The sequence below is a fragment of the Macrotis lagotis genome, chromosome 3 (assembly GCF_037893015.1).
Source record: "Macrotis lagotis isolate mMagLag1 chromosome 3, bilby.v1.9.chrom.fasta, whole genome shotgun sequence".
Taxonomy (NCBI): domain Eukaryota; kingdom Metazoa; phylum Chordata; class Mammalia; order Peramelemorphia; family Peramelidae; genus Macrotis; species Macrotis lagotis.
In genome coordinates this window covers 292,756,586-292,780,451 of record NC_133660.1, presented here as the reverse complement: position 1 = coordinate 292,780,451, position 23,866 = coordinate 292,756,586, and the positions used below count along the sequence as shown (strand labels likewise).

Below are 23,866 nucleotides of genomic sequence, written 5' to 3'. Positions count from 1 at the left end.
TAATTCTCTCACCCTGTTTACCTATCTGAATTATAATAATAACAATTATTTCACATATTTGGTTGGAAATTCAAATGAGAAAACATATTTTGGCAGCCTTAAGTTCCTATGAAAATATGAATTGTTTAGTTCTAGGACAGGGTCCTTTGTTCAGCCATATTTTATTATTAGTACACCCTAAGAATTTAACACTATAATCCATTATTCCTTTATCTTTATTCGAGGATGTATTGTTAGGGGCTCATTGGGAAAATTAAGTATCCCAATCCTCAGATGTCTTCTTCAATTAACATAAGACAATCACTTTGAACAACTACAAATAGAGAAGAACTTTTTTTTTATAGAACCCTTTTGTTTGAAAAACATTATAAATATTTCTCATATGATTCTGAAGAACCCTCAGTGAGAAAAGAACATTTATTATTTATATTAAGTATATTTTCTGGAGGAAGAAGCTGAGATTTGGGCATGAGACAATTTATCTATGGGAAAATAGTTAATAAGTTACAGAAGTAAAAATGTTAGTCAACAAGCATTGACTATGCAATGACAGTATTAGAGATACTGTGCTGAGTGTTGGGGATACAGAAAAAGGCAAAAACAGATCCCCAGAAGCTCACATTCTAAATGAAAGTTAAGCTGGTACTGGAAGGAAATCTTGGAGGCAAGATTTTAAAAATATTTTTAAGTAGTAAAATATATTTCCATAATAGTATAAACTGAAGAAATAATATTCAGGAAACTGTAAATCTACTAAGTTTAACTTGATATTCCTTTTAAATTAACAATGAATTTGTCATGTAAACTACTTTTTTTAAATTTTTTCTTCTTTACTTCCCTGAGATGGCTTCCATTATATACATACACACGTGTGTGTGTGTGTGTCTGTGTCTGTGTGTGTGTCTGTGTGTGTATACATATACATGCAGAAAACATCCTATATAGATCATTTTGGTATGTATCTTTCTGTCTGTCTATCTATCTATCTATCTATCTATCTGTTATCTATCTATATGATCAAGAATCTGTACATGAGTATTTTGAGTTTGAAGCTCCATGGTCACACAACTTGTGAGTGTCTAAGGCCAGACTTTTAACTCAGACATTCCTGAATCCAGAAAAGGTTATCTATTTACCCAGGTTTATACTATATCATTCCAGGATAGTGCTCTAACTTCACCTCCAGGGGAAATTCTTGAAAATAATAGAGGGAGGGAATCATAGAATCTTAGAGTCAGAGGGATCCCAGAGGTCAACGAGACTAATAATCCAAGTCTGTAAAAGGAATATTCCCTATCACACCTGAATACATGGATAACACACCTGAAGATGAACAGTGAAGAATCGTTCAAGGCAGGGTGCCAACTTCGAATTATTCAATTTGTTAGGTAAGCTTTTAATTGCTTCAACTCAAAATGTGCCTCTAAGTGTTTTAGATATTACTCCTTAGTCTGCCCTTTAGGACCCAGGAGAATGTATCCAATCTCTTTTTTACAAGATATATCTTTAAACACTTTAATCACTCAGGCAGAAATTATCCTCATTTCCTCAATTATTATATGGAATCAGCTTCAGTAAATCTCCTCCATGCATGATCTTGGTTTCAGGGTCCTTCCTAAAAAGTGTCAGCCAGGAATGAAAAGTGTATCCCAAAACAGGGCAAGTAGATGCTACAATAGATAAAGAACTAGACATAAAGTCAGAACAATTGTGTTCAAATCAAGTCTCGGACATTTACTAGCCTTGGAACATTAATCAATTCACTTCACCTCCATTTTCCTTAACTCTTCAACTATAAAAAGAGCATATACTAAAGAAGGAAATGGCAAATGATTTTAGCTTCATTTGCAAGAAAACCTCTTGAACAATGTCCATTGGGTTTCATAGATGTGAGCAAAATTGAAAGACTGAACAATAAAAACTCTGAATGAGCAGAGGATAACAGATCGATCACTTCCTTCAATTAGTACAAAGGGTTTCTTAATGTAGTCATATATGACGTTAGAATTTATTTCAAATTATAATCATGACCAATATTATGCTAGTAACCCACTAATACCCATTGTACTTTTACAGATGAACCATACCTTCTTTATAGTGACTCAGTGTCAGTATATTTGAGTCCCTACAAATTTTGATTCAAAAATGAAAAATGGGGGTGGCTAGGTTTCACAGTGGATAGAGCACCAGCCCTGGAGTCAGGAGTACCTGAGTTCAAATCCAACTTCAGAAACTTAATAATTACCTAGCTGTGTGGCCTTGGGCAAGCCAATTAACCCCATTGCCTTGCAAAAACTAAAAAAATAAATGAAAAATGACTTGCCAATGGTAGGAAGAATAACCAAAGTCTATCACATAGTTGAGTCTTAATTATTTCATCTGTAAAGTCTATGATTGCTTTCAAGTTGATGTCCAACCATAATCCATTTCAAAATTCCTCATTCCTTAACAAGATTTCTGGGTTTGCATAGACCTTGTTTATTTTTGTATAATGGACTACAGAAAAAATAGCTTTCTATTTTGGTCCTGAAAATCAACTTATGTGCTGTTTATAAATTATCTTACTGATTTTCTCCCATTGTGGTTAAGATTATTAAAAAAAACTCAAGTTATAAAATCCTTGCTAGTCCATATATCATCTGAAAAAAAAATCAAAAGCAGTTCAAAATAAACAACACCCCCTAAATCCCTCTTCAGATACTGAAAAATATAAAACACCAAATGAAACTATTACGTAGAATGCAACTGATATTGAGGTTGGCATCAGGATATTAAAATGACATAAAAATGAAATATGTTTCTCCTACAGGATCAAAGTTCTTTTCTGGCCACGGGGACCATCACTTGGATTATATTCCTTCCTAAATGTAATCATGCTGAATGGTGTTCTGGAGTCAGTTCCAGATGGCTCACAAAAAGAAAATTACATTTTGAGTATAAGGTTTTACATGGTAGAAATCAATAAATGGTACAAATTAGGACAATTGTTTATTGTTGATATAGATTTCAGATAGTGGTAGAGATAATAGATTAAATTTCAAAGTGGGTCACATGCATTTTATTTTCTGGAGAGCTGCTTATTAAACATTTATCAGTCTGTTTATGGTTTAGGGACTGTTGGATATGAAATTCCATTAACATAAAAGCTTTATGTTCCAAGCAACTCAGTGACTTTACTCTCAAAGTAATGTACTGTTCAAAATTTATGTAACTGATCTTATAGGAAAATTCTAGCAATCAATGTGTCTGTGTGTTTGTGTGTGTCTGTGTATGTGTGTGTGTGTGCATCTAAGTGACACTGAATAGATAACTGGACATGAAATCAAGAGTAATTTTCATGAGTACAAACGGGTCTTAGTTTCTTACTAGCTTTATGATACTTCATAAGTCCTGTAGCTGTTTGCCACTTTATTTGTGAACTGTGTAGGAGAAAGAAATGGGAAAGTACTCAAATATATTTGCCAAATAATTCCCACAACTGGGCCACAAAGAGTCAGAAACAGTTGACCAATCACCAGTAGACAAAACACATTTTCATTCCACATAACAATCTTATAAGAGAGGGGGTAAAGTATTAAATTCCTTTAAACAAGATGAAACTGAGAAAGGGATTTGCCTAGGGCTAGGCACAAGGAAATGCCAAGTTTATGTCTTTTCTAACTCTGAATCTATAATATGTTCTACTATGTAATGTTACTTATGCAAAAGTTTGGATTGCTCTTTTCTGTGCATAGGAACAATAACCTGTATTGGGTAGTGGATCCCAGTGATGGTGAAGTATGTATTGGATTTTGGTCTCTAACAAAAAGGATGATCTAAGTGAATTCGTACTTTCACAACTTTCCTAAAAGCATTCTTGACAGCTTTGTTCCTCAGAGAATAGACTAGAGGGTTCAACATAGGAATGATCATGGTGTAGAAGACTGAAACCACTTTATCTGTATCCATTGAATGACTTGAGCTGGGTTGGAAGTACATGAACATGACTGTCCCATAAAATATAGACACTGTTGTGAGATGGGAAGCACAAGTGGAGAAGGCTTTCTGGCGACCTTCAGCAGAACGAATTTTCAGGATGGTGATGAAGATTAATAAATAAGAGGTAAAGATGACAAGGAATGGGAAAAAGACAGTGAATAACCCTATAATAAAGATTAATGATTCAATGATGATAATATCAGAGCAAGAGAGAACTAGGAGAGGAGGGATATCACAGAAAAAGTGATGGATAATATTGGACCTACAGAAGGAAAGGCTAAAAATATATCCTACAATTGCAGAAGAGGCCAGAAAATCACAGACATAAGCACTACTGACCAAATGTGCACATACAGTTGATGTCATGATGGTGGTGTAATGTAGGGGCTTACACACAGCTGCATAACGATCATAAGCCATGGTGGCTAAGAGGAACATTTCTGTAACAGAAAAGGCCCCAAAGAAGAACAACTGTGTAGCACATCCTTTAGAGGAAATGACCTTGTTTCCTGTGAGGAGACCAGTCATCACCTTGGGAGTAATGGCTGAGGAGTAGACCAAATCCACCAGAGACAGATTACTGAGGAAAAAGTACATGGGGGTGTGGAGGTGAGAATCCCAGGAGATCAGAGCTACTATCCCCAGGTTCCCTACCAGGGTAATGAGGTAGATGAGGGTGATCATTATGAAGAGAGGAACCTGGAGCTCTGGGGCATCTGTTAATCCTGTAAGGATGAACTCATTCACTTCAGATCTGTTCTCCATAGATGTCATTTGAGAATTACATGATTGACCTATAACAAAAGAATAACCATCAGAAAAATCCACTCTGCTAAATTAATGACTTCAAACATAAAACACAATCATATACATGGATTTTATATGGGAGCTAGATATAAGCTATTAAGGCCACATGAGCATCTGGATAGTTGTGATAGCAGTTACTCTAGGTTCTCAAAAATTCGCATGTTCATTTACTCATTAAGATACAATGTCCCTCATGTATTATTTGTTACTTTTTATGATCTTCAAATGCAACCAAATCAAAAGTGACATTTCCCAATTCAGGAAAGGGAAGTGTTTTATTCTCTGAAAAATATCAGCATTAAGAGGGGAATTATGATCGATCAGGGTTGGAGAACTAGAAATTTTCTTATGAATAAGCTTTACTCTCATAAAGAAGAGAGAGAAAAGAGAAGGAAAGAGGCAGAAGGGAAAACCAAATAAGAGGAAGTTTAAAAAAATTAGGGGAGCGTGCAGAGAATAAAAGAAATTTGCCCAAGAATTCACTGGAATCCTGCTTAGTCCTAGAATCATTTTAGTGTTAATTTCTGTGCATTGGAGTGCAGTCACCATTTTCAAATTAGGAAGAACAGTTAATGTACACACAGTCACAATGGACACAATGGACATGTTGTAAAGTATTGAGAATCATTTGTTAAAAAGAGAACTTAATAAATAAATACGGATTTTTCAATGCCTTTTTCTTTGCACGGAGACTATTTCTTTTACAATTCTCCACCTTGACTGGGGTAGAAACCCACAAACAGGAATAGGTTGCTCTTACATTCACTAGATTTTTTTATAGCAGTCCTGGAAAAATCACCATTTTTAAACTTGGCCTCCAAGTTTGAATTATAGTCTACCCTACATGGATCCCTTCTTGAGTCATTCATTTCAAATTTCTATGGCTTCATTCTTTTAATCATCCATAATGTATCCTGGATATAGCTTCTTTGTAATCTGATATTTGCATGTTGGTTGAATAGAAATTACTAACTCACTGATGGCAGGGACTACATTTTATCTTTCTTTGTTTTCTCAGTGCTTAGCATGGTGCTGGACCATTGTAGACACCTAAATTTTTTTTGACTCACTAATGAGAGTCTTCCATTATCTGGATATCTACCCAAATGTTCTCTCTTTTTCTATCTGTCTCACAATGCCATTCTCTGACTCTCTCTCTCTTTGCAATCTCTGGTATCTCTACATCTCTGCATATTTGTCTCTGTCTCTCTTTTTTATTTATTAATTCTCTTTTTTTCCTCCTGTTTGTTATTGTTTGTCTTTTTCTCTCTCTACATATATTTATCTATTCTCTCTCTCTCTCTCTCTCTCTCTCTCTCTCTCTCTCTCTCTTTCTCTCTCTGTATGTATGTCTGTTTGTTTGTAAGTTTGTCTCTATCTCTCTCCTGAAAGAATAACACTTGGACCTACATCAATAGACTTGATGAAAATGAGATTCTACACATAAAATTATAAAATGAAGGAACAAAAAGAGAAAATTAAAGTCTATATTTCATTCTCATAAAGCATGAAAAATTGTTAGGCAGGATCAAAAAATTGAAAATATTTCAAGACTAGAGTGACAAGCTATCTTAAAGTTTGACAAAGCAAAAGAAAAGGAGACTAATATTCAGGAATGCATATTATAGTTGGGAAAGTCAATCACAGACCTTTCAGAGGAAGGGTGAAATAGAATTATGCAAAGTATTTCTATAGGGAGTTCAAATTTTCATGAAAATAAAAATATCTGGGACAACGCAGTGGAGCAGTGGATAGAGCCCTGGCTCTGGAGTCGGGAGGGACTGAGTTCAAATCAACCTCAGACATTTAATATTTGCCTAGCTGGATGACCTTGTGCAAGTCACAATCCCATTGCTCTAAGAGAAATAAGAATTAAAAAATAAAGATAGCAGCAATGAAACACTGAAGATACAAGAAGAAAAATTGACAAATAGGCAGATAGATATGACAAAAGAAGCAGAAAAGAAAAAAGAGAGGTAACCAAGGATGATTGAGGTAGTTGTTTCTACCTTTCAGTAATAGACTCAATTTGTATTGAGGGGAACCAAGAAAGTTTACCACTACAAAAAAGTAGGTACTTTTCTTTAAAAAAATGGCTATTTTTGGGAATGCAAGGATAATCAAATGAGTAATTGGACTGATTTGAAAGGTTGAGGATTACAATGAATGACAAGAAAGGTAGAAGCGTTCAGTTTGTAATATGTTTCTATTTTCTCTGACAAAGAGGGTAATCTTTGGAATTAGAACAGGAAAAAATAAGTTTTGATACTAAAGATACAAACTAGTACCTATAGTAGTGGAACAACATGAAAACACATATAGTCTCTTCATAAATATTATGGGATTTTTATTTGTTTTCACAATAGCCCTGTAAAGTAGTTACTGTTATTTTTTTCATTTTTCAAGTTGTGAAACCTGAGGTAAATTGAGGTTGAATGAATTGCTAGGGTCATGTCCTAAGAGCCTGCTACAAGGGGCAATTAGGTGGTTCAGTGGCTAGAGCACCAGCACTGGAATCAGGAGGATCTGAGATCAGAACCGAGCTCAGACACTTAATTTCCCAGCTGTGTGACCTTGGGGCAAAGCACTCTTAACCCATTGCCTTAAAGAAATTAAATAAATAAAAAAGAGTCTGCTACAGTATTTGAAGTCAAGGTCCTGTGATTCCAGATGCAATACTCTATCCACTCCACCAGACCATCTTCTTTAAATTATGCAAAGTAATTTAAATAAATTTGGTTATTTGCTTCCCATAACTTTGAGGCATACATAGCAAACAAGAAAACTAGTTTGACCTTATTCTGTATAGATATAGTATCCAGCCATACAGTAGAAGTCCTCTCTATTCTACATTTGGAATAATCTGTTCAGATGTGGGTGCTTCATTTTTAAAAAGATCCTTGAGAAGCAAAATTGTTTGCAGAGGAGTTCAGCCAGGAGAGAGAAAGACTTTAAAATCTTTTCATATTGGAATTAGTGGAAGGAACTGAGAGTGTTTAAAGAGATTAAAAAAAGGCTGTCAGAGAAGGGTTTGAGATTAAAGCTATATTTACATACCTGTAGGACTCACGCATGAAGGAAAACTTTGATTTGGTTTATTTATGTACAAAGAAAAGGAGCAGAAAAAATGTTAAAATTTACAGAGAAACAAATTTAGGTTTAATGTAAGAAAAATATTCCAAATAAATTGCTATTCAGAATTTAAAAGCAATATTTTAATATATACTTAATTTTTTCTCTAGTTAAATTCAAGAGGGAAAGGCTAATTGACTTATTGTTTTAACATAGTACACACATTTACATACATTTGTATGTAAATATGTACATATGATAAGGAGGGAGACAGAGACAGAAAAGCATTATTTCTCATTTTATGAAAAAAAAATTGACACCTAGGTCTTCTTATTGGCATTGTGACTATATATATAAGTCACTTTACCTCACAGCCTAAGTTCATTCTTAAGCCCCCCCAAAAACGAGAAAAGACAATGGCAAATACATCATAGGTCTGTTCTATGAAGAGAGACAATTTTATAAAATTCTTTAAAAACCTTAACACTTCATAGAAGTGTTATCTATTATTTATTACAATAAAACTACTACTGCTATGTCTTTTATACTTCACAAAATTACATTATTCCTAGAATATCAAGGACCTCAGTTTTCTCTTTGATAAAGAAAAGACATTCAACTAGAAGGCCTCTGAAGTCCTTTCCATCCTTGAATTGATGACCTAGTAATCTTTTAACCTGTATAAATTTTGAAGATATTCATTAGTCTTCACATAACCATAGTAAAAGAACTTTTTTTTTTCTCTAATGTACTTGAAGTGAGACTAATAGGTAAGGACAAAGTAAATAAATTTTATCTTAAAGAGTATTAGAAGAGTAGAAAACTATCTGTCTTTACATCTAACAACAATGAAAGATTTTCCTTTAACAAAATAGAATCTTGAAATAGTAGAAAAAATGAACCAAATTGGAATCAAGATTTAAAATAATCTTTGCTTCATACATAATATGTATGCCATTTCATAATTGATATTATTAAGCCAAAATGCATAGACATCATCTGTTACAATCCTAATATTGGATGCAACATGGAGTCCCCTTGAGTTTCTATTTATTGGGAGAACAATTCCTGGCCACCAGGGTTGACAAAAAGATTTGTTTTCTACTCAGAATTGGCCCATTGTTGATAATTAGCACTCTTTTGGAAAGATTATTGATTAGGTGTTCTGTACATAGATACTATTGTTCTGATCTTATTTGAATAATCACTAATTTGATCCAGTATTTATTTCATGGAAATTAATTATTCTGTACCTTTCTCTGCTCATTTGGAAAATGGGAATAATATTTATTAGAGCATGGAAGTCACAAGGTGGTTGTGGGATAAGTATTTTCCAAGGATCAAATGCTGTTAACATAACACTTACCATGGTCTGGGAAGGTTATTGGGCTTTTATATGAGAGTGGTTGAGTAGATATTCTGAGAAACACAAAGAAAGCGAGAAAAACACTCAACAAAGTACTACTTTGGCAATGTTGTATATAAAGTCCACTGAGGTTTACTCAAAAATATGTGAATTTAAATGAGATTTCAGATCCTTATACTTTTATATGTCTGGATAAATCACTGAAGTAAATTAACCTCAAGTTATTTATTAGCAAAAAAGAAAAATGTACATAATAATAATATCATATATTTCCATCAGTTTTAGAGAGATTTAAATAAGAAAATTGTAGTTCTTTTAATGTTAAATTAATCAGCAATGTTAAATTAAGTGTTCCACCTAACTAAATAATCATCCATCCCTCAAAAGATACACTGTTCTTGAAGGATGAAAAGCAGCAAGTCTTGTATAAAAATAGGTATTTTTAGAGACTTTTTATGTTTGAACACAATTGTCATATATTATCTCATTTGAGCCCTAAGATAGCCTTATGAAATTATTACCACAATTGTAATTATGTACAGTTTATGGACAAGAAAATAGAAGTCAAAAAGCTTACCCATGGGGAAAGTGAGTCAGTGTCTGAGATAGAGAAGGTTATGCAGGTCTCCCTGCCTCCTTGGCCTGAAAACTTTACAATATATCATTTTGGAGTCTACATAAAATATACTATCTTGGAATTGGATATTCTAGAACCTAATTGACTGGATATGAATAAAGGTGGCCAGGAATTCAAAACGGAAAGTTTGCCAAGAACTTAATACTGGATATTTGACCTGGAAATTCCAAGCCTAAGAAACAAATAATCATATTGGAAAAGATATTCAATTGTCACTGGGGCAAAATATTTAAAGGCTCCTAGTGGCACAGAGGTCAATCTTGGCCATTGCTGTAGATGGATGACTGTAAAATCAATCATGCCCACTCCAACCCTCTATTCAGTTCAGTTAAATAAAGGGCAAAATAAAGTAGATGAGTTGAGTGAATGAGACAATTTGACTCGCTAGCTACTTCCCCAGTGCTATAAACGAATGTTCTAATGTCAGTAGTTGATGTTATAGAAAATGAAGGGACTTTCTGCAGACATGAATGCTCTAAAGCTCTTGGGAGATGGTGCCCCCTTGGAGATAGCAGGTAGCTCTGCTGCCAACTCATGAAAAAAAAACAACATTAAACTTTGCTCTGATCATGGAGAAAAAACTGTTTTCTCAAGATACTTTGTCATTCTTAGCTTGTTAGTAAAGTGATGTCAAAAGATTCCTGGGCCAAGATCATTGTCAGAAACTGGCTTTTAGCCTTGCTACTACCAACTCCTAGTTCAGTCAAATTAGTCAAATAACTATAAAACTAGAAGAATCAATTTATTCTGCCATGGAAATATAACATAATATAATATAGCATAAAATATATTATGTTATGCTATATTATATTATATAATATTATATTTATATATAATGACAATAATCTCAGTTTTAAAAATAATCAAAAGGTTTTGGTGAAAATGAAATTGTCATCAACCATTAATGATATATAGTTTATTGAAAAGATATCAACAAAGTGAGGCACTGCACGTATTTTTAGAAGATCTGTGATGGAATTGGAAGTCAGTGTGCAGCTTTGGGCAAGTCACTTATCCTGGAACAACCTTGATTTCCTTATTTTTAACATGAAAATAACTCTATTTTCATGTTCTAATTCTCATGAGCATTATCAGGATAGTAATTTGTAAATTAATAATGTTACTCTTATTTTCCTGAATATTATTGCTTTTCTTTTTTAAAAGTCTACTTAGATCCAATTTTTCAATTTACTCAAATGCCATTTTATCTGTCCTTGTTTCCTTCTGAGAACACCGATCCTTAAGTTTCTAGTTTAATGATAATTAAAATGAACCACACAATTATCTTTTATCAAGGTTTAAACGGAGTCTTGAACAAATTTTCTCTTACTATTCTTGAGGACAAGAAGCAAAAATAAAAAAAAATAGTAAAGAGGATAATGGAGGAGATTCAGAACATTTTTATACTTGCATTAAAAAATGATTCAATACTGGCTCATCAACCTGGAAGGTCGTCAACCTAAGCCTTCTGTCTTCTAGCTTCCCCCTCCCACCTTGAAATTTTCTTTCATTTTCTGTCTATATATTTTATATTCACTAAGATATGCATATTTATTTCCATCCAATAAAATTTGTTTCCTCATAGAGAGACACATTTTATATACCCCAGGCCTAAACTGAGTATTAATTAAAATAATGACCAAATAGATTATTGTAGGATTCATTTGCTTTATCACTTATATGTAAAAACCGATAATGGCATTCTGATCAGATCCCCAGATGGCAAAAATTCAGGAAGGAAAACTGATCAGAATCTTCAATTAAATCTACTAAGTTACAATTTTTAATGAAAACATGCAAAATTTTATACTTGTTTTATGTGCTGCCAAATGTATTCCTTTCCAGTAATTGTATCTCACATTCTCCTTCACATTCAGGATATCTGTGGAAGTATTTTTTTGTTCCTTTATGTGAATATCTATTCATTCTTCTAATAACTATAATGATAATTTAGCATAAAAGTCTTATAAAATGTATTTGATTCAATTACATAATGAAATTCATACTCTTCCACCTACAGTTCTATACAAAAGTCTAAATACATATTTTTTTAATGTTTTTGCAAAGTAAATGGGGTTAAGTGGCTTGCCCAAGGCCACACAGCTAGGTAATTTTAAATGTCTGAGGAAGGATTTGAACTCAGGTACTCCTAACTCCAAGGCTGGTGCTCTATCCACTGCACCATCTAGCTACCCCTAAATACATATTTTTACAGCTTTATCTAAACATTACAAATATTTTATGAGGTATATTTTGAAAGTGTTAAAAGAACGAATGCAGGAAGAACTCAAATGCTCTCTTCAGTCTAATAAATTTATTTGTTTTTATATAATTTGTGGAATAGAAATATAAATTTACTTAAGTGACAAAATTGGCAAAAAATTGATTCTTTAGGGAGAGGGAGATATAAAAATAATTTATCTTCATATAATTTCTATATTTGTATATATCTATGAATAAATCATTAAAGTCAATGCTAGACTTTCAATTTGAGTAAAGTATAAAAATATTTCATTTAACATTAGACAGAGAACTTGTTCCTGCTTCCATATCAAGCTTATGTCTGCATTTTGATTTAAACAAGAAAAAAATGAAAATGTTTGCTCATGCAAATATGAGGTAAAAACAGTAAAACAATATAAAACTTTGGTGAAAACATTTTTGAAAATTTTATCATCTAACAACTCACTGAAAATAACTAGTTAAGATATGAAGAATTTGCTTTTTTCACTGGCTAAAAATCAATCACTAAATATTTATTATTCACCTGTATATTGGGGCAGCTAGGGGGGATAGTGGATGGAGTACTGGCCATGGAGACAAGAGGACAGGTGTTTCAATCCAGATTTACACACTTAACACATACTAGTTGTGTGACCTTGGACAAGCCACTCAATCATGATTACCTTGCAGCCAGGGTCTCTTCCAGTGTTCCTGATTCATCTCTGGCCACTGGAACCAAATGACTCTGGAAATAGAAAGTGACATTGAGGGGCAGCTAGGTAGCACAGTGAATAGAGTACTGGGCCTGGAGTCAGGAGGACCCGAGTTCAAATTCAGACTCAAACTCTTAATAATTACCTAACTGTGTGACCTTGGGCAAGTCACTTAATCCCATTGCCTAGCGAAAGGAAGAAAAGAAAGAAAGAGAGAGAGAGAGAGAGAGAGAGAGAGAGAGAGAGACTGGTGACCTAACACTGCCCCTCCCCCACTCAAATCAAATCCAATTCATAAGCATGTTATGATATCACCTCCCTTGGTGTCATAGTATTCTTCGAGAATGAAAGACAAACATCATCATCATCATCATCATCATCATCATCATCATCATCATCATCATGCATCAGATAGATACCAGGTGCTATTCTTAGTGAAAAAGAGGCAAAACTCTCTGAAGGAGAAAAGAATAATAGGTGTACTTAAAATTTAATTGCATATATTGACTTTATAAACAATATTTTATATTTAAACAAACTGTAGCAGTGAACATTTCTTTCAGACATTACTTTGTTCTCTTAGAGGCAGCTTTTCGGCATATTACAGATTATTGACCAGGGATAAATGAGTTCAAATCCATTCTCAGACAATGAGTGACCTTGAGTAAGTCAATTAAACAATGTTTGCTTCAGGACACTCTTCTTCCTGACATGTGAGGATAAAATGCAATAAGATTTGTAAAACACATAGACCTGTGCCTGTCATATGCTATACGACAGTTAATTATCATATTCTTCATCATCATCATAATTATTTCTATATTAGCACCTATATCTTTGTTATACCGTTAGAGAAACTCTATTGTACGACAGACCAGTGTGGCCAACCAAGTCATTTGAAAATTCATCAGGTAGAAGAACAATAACATATGCAGAGGATGTCTAAATTGGAAAATTTAAGCCTCAATACTGCAGTGATAGCAATATGAGATTTATTTCTCTTTTTAATTTAATGTTTTTATTATTCCACCAATTACATGTAAAAACCAGTTTTAACATTCCTTTAAAAACTTTTGACAAAAAATTCTCTATGTCTTTATGCCCTCCCTACTATTATTGAGAAGGCAAGCAATTTGAAATAACTTATAGATATTAAGTCATTGAAAACATATGCTTCATGTTATTCATATTATGAAAAGAGGGGGGAAAAGACAAAGGAAAAACAAGTAAAAAAATGCATGCTTTGATCTGTATTCAGACTCCTTAAATTCAGTCTCTGGAGATCCATAACATTTTTCAGTGTAAAATTTTCAGAACTGCTTAGATCATATACAGAGAAAAACTGTCAATCTTTTTGATTGCTTCTTGTATTTTCTTCCTGATGAGAGTGGAAGAATTTGGCACTAATATTCCTTTAGAGTTTTGACTTTGGAATCTTGTTCAATAGTCCATCAGTGATTTTTTTTCAATTTTTATTTTACTCTCTGATTCTAGACTATCAGGACAGTTTTCCTTGATAATTTCATGTCAGATGATATCTAAAAACTTTTTTTTTATTATGGCATTCAATAAGTTCAATAATTCTTAAATTTTCTCTCCTAGATCTATTTTCTAGGAAATTTTTCATTCAATGAGATATTTCCTAGTCTCCTCTAACTTTCATTCTTTTGTTCTTCTTTGACTGCTTCATGATATATTAAAAAGTAATGAACTGATGGATCCATTCTGCAGAGCATTTGAAAGTATGCAAATAGGCAGTCAAACTGTGCCTACCTTCTGATGTAGCAATGCCACTACTAGTTCTATAGCTAGAAAAGTTAATTAAAAAGGAGTAAGGATCTACATGTGCAAAGATATTTATTGCAACCATTCTTGTGGTGGCAAAATATTGGAAACTGAAGATATGCCAATCAACCATCATAGTTGACCATGTCACAGTGTTGCTGTTAATGTTACAGAAGCCTCTTGCTTCTGCCCTCTTCACTCAGTACCGATTCATATACCTCTTCCCAAACATTTCTGAAATCACCTGCTCATGATTTATTTGCTTTTGTATTTGTTTTTAATTAATATTTTATTAGTTTTCCAATTATATACAATAGTAGTTTCTACCTATCATTTTTGTAAGGTTTTGAATTTTCCAAGATTACAATTCCCTCACCCTCCCTCCTTCCCCCATCCCCACCATAGCCCCACAGATGGCAGTTTGGTAATCTTTACATTGCTTCCCTTCTATACATTGATTGAGGTTGAACGTGTTGAGAGAGAAATCATATCCTTGAGGAGAAAATAAAATATTAGGTATAGCAAAATTATATAGTACATAAATTGCTTTTTTAAAAAAAAATTGAAGGTAATAGACTTCGGTCTTTGTTTAGCCTCCACACCTCTTTCTCTGGATGCAGATGGTATTCCCCATCACAGATACTCTAAAGTTATCCCTGATTATTGCATTGATGGAATGAGCAAGTCCATTAAGGTTGATCATCACTCCCATGTTGCTGCTACAATGTTCTTCTGGTTCTACTCAATTCATTCAGCATCAGTTCATGCAAGTCTTTCCAGGCTTCTCTGAAAACCCATCCCTCTTGGTTTCTAACAGAACAATAGTGTTCCATAACAGACATATACCACAGTTTATTCAGCCATTCCCCAACTGAAGGATATTCACTCGATATCTAATTCTTTGCCACCACAAACAGGTCTGCTATGAATATTTTTGTACAAGGGGATCATTTTACAATTTTTCATAATCTTTTCAAGGTATAGACCAAGTAGTGGTATTGCTGGATCAAAGGGTATGCACATTTTTGTTGCTCCTTGGGCATAATTCCAGATTGCTCTCCAGAAAGGTTGGGTGAGTTCACAGCTCCATCAACAGTGCATTAGTGTCCCAGATTTCCCATATCCCTTCCGATATTGAACATTGTCCTTTATGGTTATATTGGCCAGTCTGATAGGTTGAAATGGTACCTCAGAGCTGTTTTAATTTGCAATTCTCTAATAAGTAATGATTTAGAGCACTTTTTCATATGACTGTGTATCACTTTGATTTCTTCATCTGTAAATTGCCTTTGCATATCCTTCCGCCATTTGTCAATTGGAGGATGGCTTATTTTTTATATATTCAATTCGATTCTCTATAAATTTTAGAAATGAGTCATTTGTCAGAAATACTAGGTGTAAAATTGTTTCCCAAATTCCCTTATTTCTTTTGATCTTGATTACAGTGCTTTTGTTTGTGCAAAAGCTTTTTTTTTAATTTAATGTAATCAAAATTATCTAATTTATTTTTTAATGATGTTCTCCATCTCTTCCTTGGGCATAAACTGCTTCCCTTTCTATAGATCTGAAAGGTAAACTATTCCTTGATCTCCTAGTGTGCTCATAATAATGTCTTTTATGTCTAAATTCTGTGCCATTATGATCTTATCTTGGTATAGGGTATGAGATGTAAGTCTAACCCAAGTTTCTGCCATACTAACTTCCAATTTTCCCAACAGTTTTTATTGAAGAGAGAATTCTTTTTTTTTTAGATTTTTCAAGGCAATGGGGTTAAGTGGCTTGCCCAAGGCCACACAGCTAGGTAATTATTAAGTGCCTGAGGTCAGATTTGAACCCAAGTACTTCTGACTCCAAGGCCGGTGCTCTATTCACTGCGCCACCTAACCTCCCCAGAAGAGAGAGTTCTTATCCCAGATGCAGGACTCTGGGTTTATCAAACAGAACATTACTAAAATTGTTTCCTGCTGTCTCTTTTGCATCTTATCTTTTCCACTTATGCATCACTCTTATTTCTTAGCCAATACCAGACAGTTTTGATAACTGATGCATTATAATATAATTTAAGATCTGGTAAGACTAAGCCACCTTCTTTTCCAGGAATTCTTAAATTCCTGGACATTTTTGATTTTTTGTTTCTCCATATAAACTTAGTTCCAATTTTTTTTCTAGCACATTGAAATACTTTTTTGGAAGTTTGTTTGGTAAGATACTTAATAAGTAGTTTAATTTGGGTAGAATTGCAATTTGTATTGTGTTAGCTTGGTCTATCTGTGAGCAATTGATATTTCCCCAGTTATTTAAATTTGATTTTATTTGTGTGAAAAGAGTTTTATAGTGTTTTCATAGAGTTTCTGAGTCTGCCTTGGCAGGTACACTCCCAAGTATTTAAATTGTTTGAAGTTACATTAAAGGGAATTTCTCTTTCTAGCTCTTGCTGTATCTTGCTAGTAATATATAGAAATTCTGAAGATTTATGTGGGTTTATTTTATATCCTGTGACTTTGACAAAGTTGCCAATTTTTTCTAGTAGTTTTTTAAGATGATGCTTTAGGATTCTCTAGGTATACCATCATGGCATTTGCAAAGAGTGAGAGTTTTGTTTCTTCCTTTCCAATTCTAATTCCTTCTATTTCTTTTTCTTCTCTTATTGCTGATGCTAGAATTCTAAAACAATATTGAATAGTAGTGACAATGGACACCCTTGTTTCACCCCTGATCTTTTTAGGAATGCCTCTAGCTTATCTCCATTTCATATAATGTTTGCTGATGGTTTCATATAGATACTGTTTATCATTCTATGGACCAATTCATTTATTCCTATGCTCTCTAGTGTTTTTAGTAGGTATGGGTACTGTATTTTGTCAAAGGCTTTTTCAGCAGCTATTGATATAATCATATGATTTCTGATAGGTTTGTTTTTATTATAGTTAATTAAACTAACAGTTTTCCTAATATTGAACCAACCCTGCTTTCCTGGGATAAATCTTGAATGGTCATAGTATATTATCCTAGTGATAACTTTCTGTAATCACTTTGATAAGATTATATTTAAGATTTTTGCATCCATATTCATTAGAGAAATTGTCTATAATTTTATTTCTCTGTTTTGAATCTTCATGGTTTACACATCAACACCATAATGATGTCATAGAAGGAGTTATGCAGAGTCCAGTCTTCACCTATTTTCCCAGAGTTCATATAGAATTGGAACCAATTTTTCCTTAAATGTTTGATAGAATTCACTTATGAATCCATTTGGACCTGGAGATTTTTTCTTAGAGAGTTCAATGATAGCTTGTTGAATTTCTTTTTTTCTGAGATAGGATTATTTAGGTATGTAATTTCCTCTTCATATAACCTGAGCAATTTATATTTTTGTAAATAGTCATCCATTTCACAATAAATTATCAATTTTGTTGGCAATACAGTTGGTTAAAATAATTCTGAATTATTATCTTAATTTCTTCCTCATTGGTGGTGAGTTCACCTTTTTTATTTATGAGACAAATAATTTGGTTTTCTTCTTTTATTAAATCAAATTAACCTAAGTTTATCAATTTTGTTGTTTTTTTCCATGAAATCAACTCTTGGTTTTATTTATTAGTTCAATTGTTTTCTTGCTTCAAAATTTATTAATTTCTACTTTAATTTTTTAGAATTTCTAATTTGGCAATTAATTGGAGGATTTTAATTGGTTCTTTTTCTATTTTTTAGCTGCATGCTTAGTTCATTGATTTCCTCCTTCTCTATTTTATTCACATAAGAAGTTAAAGATATAATATATGCCCTAATAAATACCTTGGCTGTATCCCCTGCTCATCATTTCTTACAGAACATTATTATTCCCTGATACTTACTATAACGTGTTCAGTCATTCTCCAAATGATGACTACTCTCTCAAGAGTTTCTATAAATATTTTGTATATGTGGGTCTTTTTCAATTATCTCTTTGGGATAAGGACCCAGTAGTATTTTGGTAGTTACATTGATATGACACTAAATAAGTAATTTTATTTGACTAGAATTGTCACTTTTTTTTACCAATTCTGTATATCTTGAAAGAATACTGTAAACATCAATGTATTATTGGACATGAAAAATGCAGTGCAGTACAGGAAAAGGATTATTGGTCTTCGTGTAGAAGATACAGTTTTGGAAACATTACTCTGCTTCTTTTTATTATTTATATGTATTCCAAATACTCATTGACCAAAGTGAATTGAACCAGTTCAGCAATGACATGGATAAATGATTACCATATTTTCCGATGACATAACTAAGAAGGTAAAATGTAAAGTGTTTTTTTTCATACTTTTCCATCTTTTTTTCATGATGGCACACGATAAGTTAGATAGACAAAACAAAAGACACGTTTGATATATCCCAATTGAAGTATGGACATTAATATCTGAATCAGTGATATTATGTAAATATAGGTCGAGGTGTATAGGGAAAAATTTTTCTCAGGTTAAGGAAAGAAATAATTTTGGAGGAAGGTTGAGGATGGACATAACCAGGTTAGGTGACATGTCTAGGGTCACATTTAGATGCAATTAGGTTAGGGGCAGCTAGGTGGCACAGTGGATAGAGCACCAGCCCTGGAGGCAGGAGTACCTCAGTTCAAATTCTACCTCAGACATTTAATAATAACCTAGCTGTGTGATCTTGGGCAAGCCACTTGACCCCACTGCCTTGTAAAAAGCCTAAAAAAGATTAGGTTAGATTAATTCAAGTTTTCTTGAGTCCAGGGATGGGGATCTATTCACTTGAGACTGTATATCTATCAGGGATAGGTCTCTAATTGTCTCTCTAGGACTAATTGTTTTGAGGAACAGAGGGAGGAAATCACAGGATCTTAGAGTCAGAGGATTTTCAGAGGTGACCATATCTAATCCATATCTGAAAAGATATTCTCTATAAAACACTGGATAAATGAATAATCAACCTACTTGAAAAATCTACAATAAAGAATTATTCAAGTTTGATTGACCATTTTAAATTGTTATATTTGTTATGTAAGCTTGTCTTTCTGAAGATTCCACCAACAGTAATTCTTGTTCTGTCTTCTAGGGTTCAGCAGAATATATCTAATCTCTTTTTTTCCAGAAGTCTTTTCCCAACCACACTGAAATTTCCATTCACCCAGATAAATACACTCATTTTCTTAATTGATCTTTATATGGATCTGTCTTCAGTAAATGTCTTCTATGTGTGATCCTGCTATCACTGACTTTCCTAAAAGTTGTCAACACTGAAGAAAAAACTAGTGTACCCCAAAAGAGTTTTGGTAGCTGAAATGGATAACACATGAGGAACAGTTGAGTTCAAATTGCGCCTCAGACATTTACTAGCTATGTAACACAGGACAATCCCCTTAATATCTATTTGGTTTAGTTCTTTGAATCTATAAAGAGGATACAGGAAGGAAATAATAAATCACTTCAACAACAATGCCAAAAAAAGCCTTCTGAACAATGATCATGAGATCACACAGAGTGGGAGTCATCTGAAAGACTGAACAATTAAAAACACAGAAAAGGGAAGAAAAAAACACCACTGGAAAAATGTTTTCTCAATGTGGTAATATCTGGCATTAGCATTTTTGCTCCCAAGTAAACTATTTACTGATATTAAACTAGTTAATATTATACCAGAAGCCTAATATATTCTCTGTAATTTTACAAATGAACTAGTGTTATTTGATGACCTAGTGACCTAGTGTCAGTTGATTTGAACCCCCTCAAATTTCTATTGAAAGATGAAGAATGGTCATAATGTCAAGCAGACTAAATTCTCAAATCACACCTAAGATAGTTACCAGACTTTGTGACCTTGGGCAAGTCACTGAACCCTAATTGCCTCACATCCAGGATCATCTTCAATCATCCTGATTTCTATCTAGCCACTGGTTCTGGAGGAGAAAGTAAAGATGGCATTTGCATAGCACCCCCTTACTAAACTTCAGTTCATGAAAACCTGGTCTCATGGTCTCATCACTATGATGTCATGGCCTATTTTGAGAATGAAAGACAATAACAACAATTTCCTCTGTGAATTCTATGATTGCTTTCACCCTGATGTCCAAATGAAATCCATTTCAAAGTCCCTCAATTCCCATCAAAACTTAAGGGCTCTGGGGTGGCTCGGTGGCGTAGTGGATAAAGCACTGGCCTTGGAGTCAAGAGTACCTGGGTTCAAATCCGGTCTCAGACACTTAATAATGACCTAGCTGTGTGGCCTTGGGCAAGCCACTTAACCCCATTTGCCTTGCAAAAACCTAAAAAAAAACTTAAGGGCTCACATGGACCAAACTTAATTTTGAATAATGACTTACAAAAATCATTGTTCATTCTCTTATTAGAAAATTACCCTGAACAGATTTGTTCCTGAGTATTCAACTTGCATGAGGATATTCGAGTGTGTTCTTAAATTTCTCCCAAAGGAGTCAAGGTGAGTCTCTAGTTCTTACAAAATAATTAAAGTTATGAAATCCTGGGAAGACTGTAATTTATTCCCCAGAAAAATCAAAAGATGTTAAAAATGAACAATTGTGAAGGACATTCTATTAAGTCAAAGAAAAATATAAAGCACCAAAAGAACTATTTGGCATCAGGATATTATTGTGATATTAAAATGATATTTGTCTCTCCCACAGGACCAAAATTATTTCTGCGCACTAGGGATGACTCCTTGAATTATACTATGCCCTGAAGTAGCCACACTGCAGTGGAATTCTAGAGTCAGCTCCAAGTGACTCACAAAACAATCATTATATTTTGAATATATGTACCTGTATGGCAAAAATCCATTAGGACTTAAATGTTTTGTTTCTTGATGATGCAAATTTCAGAAAAGTGAATGAGAGAAATAACATAAATTGATTTTCAAGGAGCTAGTTCTTAACCATTCATCAGCTCATTTCTAGTCAAGAGGTTGCTTAATAAGCTATATTATTACCAAAACTGACCATGTACTAGGGCACAAAATCCTTATAATCAAGTGCAGAAAGGCAGAAATAATAAATACACACTTGTCAGACCGTGATGCACTAAAAATTACATGTAATAAAGCCACAGAACGATAAACCAAGAACTAATTGCAAATTAAATAACTATCTTAAATAATGGGTGCATCAAATAGCAAATAATAGAAATCAGTAATTATATCCAAGAAAATTATCATAATGAGACATCATGCCAAAATTTATGGGATGCAGTAAAGGCAGTTTTGAGGGGAAACTTTAAACGCCTATATGAATAAAACAGAGAATGAGGAGATCAATGAATTGGGTATGCAACTAAAAAAGCTAGAAAAAGAACAAATTAAAGATCCCCAATTAAATACCAAATTAGAAATTCTGAAAATCAAGGGGGAGATTAATAAAATTGAATAAAAGAAAACCATTGATTTTATAAATAAAATTAAGAGTTAGTTTTATAAAAAAACAATAAAATAGACATTTTTGGTTAAACTAATTTTGAAAAGAAAGAGGATAATAAAATTATCAATATCAAAAATGAAAAGGGTGAACTAACGGCCAATGAGGAGGAAATTAAAGAGTTAATTCAGAGCTACTTTGCTGAACTGTATGCCAATAAACCGGTTAACTTGAATGAAATGGGTGAATATTTACAAAAATGCAACCTGTCCAGAACAACAGAAGAGGAAATAAATTACTTAAATAACCACATTTCAGGGGAAAAAAAAATTGAAGAATAAGCTATGCCATTAAAATAAAAACCAAATCTTCCAATAAATCAGTCATTTTTTCTTTTTTTTCAGACAATAAGATATCCGGTTTTTTTTTCCCCCCTAAATTAAAGGGAATAGCTCCGGCCGCTCCGGCCGCTCCGGCCGCCGCCCCGCCGAGCGCCCCAGGATTTGTCCCAGGTCCTGAAGGAAGCCACGCAGGAGGTCCACGCCCGCGCCGAGAACGTGAACTTCCTCAAGACCTTCCAGAAGGGGCAGGTGCCCCGGGAGGGCTTCAAGACGGGGATGGCTGCTCTGTATCACATCTATTTGGCCTTGGCAGAGGAGATGGAGCGCAACAAGCCCCACCCTGCCATCGCCCCAGTCTTCTTCCCGCCCTGGAGCAGGGCATGGAGCTGTGGTCCGGCCCCGGGGGAGACAGGAGATGCCTTTCTCGGCAGCCACGGAGAAGTGCGTGCATCGGCTTCACGCCGTGGGGCGCACCGAGCCTGAGCCGCTGGTGGCCCGTGCCCACACGCGTTCCCTGGGGGATGTCTCTGGAGGGCAGATCCTGAGGAGGATTGCACAGAAGTCCCTGGGGCTCCCCAGCACAGTGGCCTTCCTCACTTTTCCAGCCAGCCACAAGGCCACCAAGTTCAAGCAGCTTTACCGTTCCCGGATGAATGCCATTGGCATGAGCGCAACCACCAGAAAGAAGGAGGTGGAGGAGGCACGGACATCCTTCCTCCTGGACATCCAGACCTTTGAAGAGTCACAGGAGTTGTTGTCCAAGAACCAAGAGAACGGAAACCTTTCGGAGAGTCGGACGCTTCGATAAAGGGCTGGTGACCAAGGGACAAGGCCCTACCTCCACACAGGCTGCTCCCCAGAAGCCCCCGCAACGTCTCCTCTCCCACTCGCCCCTCCTCCGTTGGACCCTCACCCTCTCCACCGTGGCCACGGTCGCTGCGGGCTTCTATGCCGTGTGAATGGAACAGAAGAGACACTCCGGGGAGACCCCCCACGGTCTCCTCTGCTATCCTGAGCCTATAGACTGCGACCAGCCCAGCTTAAGAACATTCACTCGATGGGTCTCCTTGGGTCATTGTGGACCCCTCCCTGGAGAAGGTGGAGGAGAGCCCCCACTGACCCAAAGCACTGCGGCCTGAGGGACTCAACTTTGAAGGGGGTCCTCAGGGACTGCCCACAGATGTAGCATTCTTTCCCAGTTCCTACCAAGAACCCCCCCCCCCCCCAAGAGACCAAGCTTCCAACCCTGAAAAATGACCTGCCAAGCCCAGCTCCTGGCTTCCCTGTTTGACCCGAGTGACCACTTTCCCTTTGGCCTCTAGACGGTTTCTACTTTTGCATTTCAGAATGTTGTGTCTTCTTAGAAGCCAGTTTTCTGTGGGATTTTGTTTATCCTGGTTTCACAATGTTTGGGTTTGTTTTTTGTTTCTTCCCCCCCAGGATCAGGGGGAGGGGTTTAGCCTGTTTGTCTGTGTGTGTGTGTGTGTGTGTGTGTGTGTGTGTGTGTGTGTGTTTAAATAACACGGTTTGACTGTCAGTGACCTTGACTCTATCTGTAAACTTTCA

General features: G+C 34.9%; 1 protein-coding gene and 1 pseudogene across 1 annotated transcript; one reads left to right on the top strand and one right to left on the bottom strand.

The window, feature by feature from the left end:
* Positions 1-3,798: 3,798 nt before the first annotated feature.
* LOC141519496 (olfactory receptor 5B2-like) lies at positions 3,799-4,752 on the bottom strand. Its single transcript, XM_074231723.1, has one exon. The coding sequence runs from the start codon at positions 4,750-4,752 to the stop codon at positions 3,799-3,801; it is 954 nt and encodes a 317-aa protein (XP_074087824.1).
* A 14,077-nt stretch (positions 4,753-18,829) lies between these two features.
* LOC141519495 (heme oxygenase 1 pseudogene) lies at positions 18,830-23,259 on the top strand (annotated as a pseudogene).
* The last annotated feature ends 607 nt before the right edge of the window (positions 23,260-23,866 follow it).

Coding starts and splice junctions, on each gene's coding strand:
- LOC141519496 (XM_074231723.1), bottom strand. CDS start 4,752: ATGACATCTATGGAGAACAGATCTGAAGTGAATGAGTTCATCCTTACA.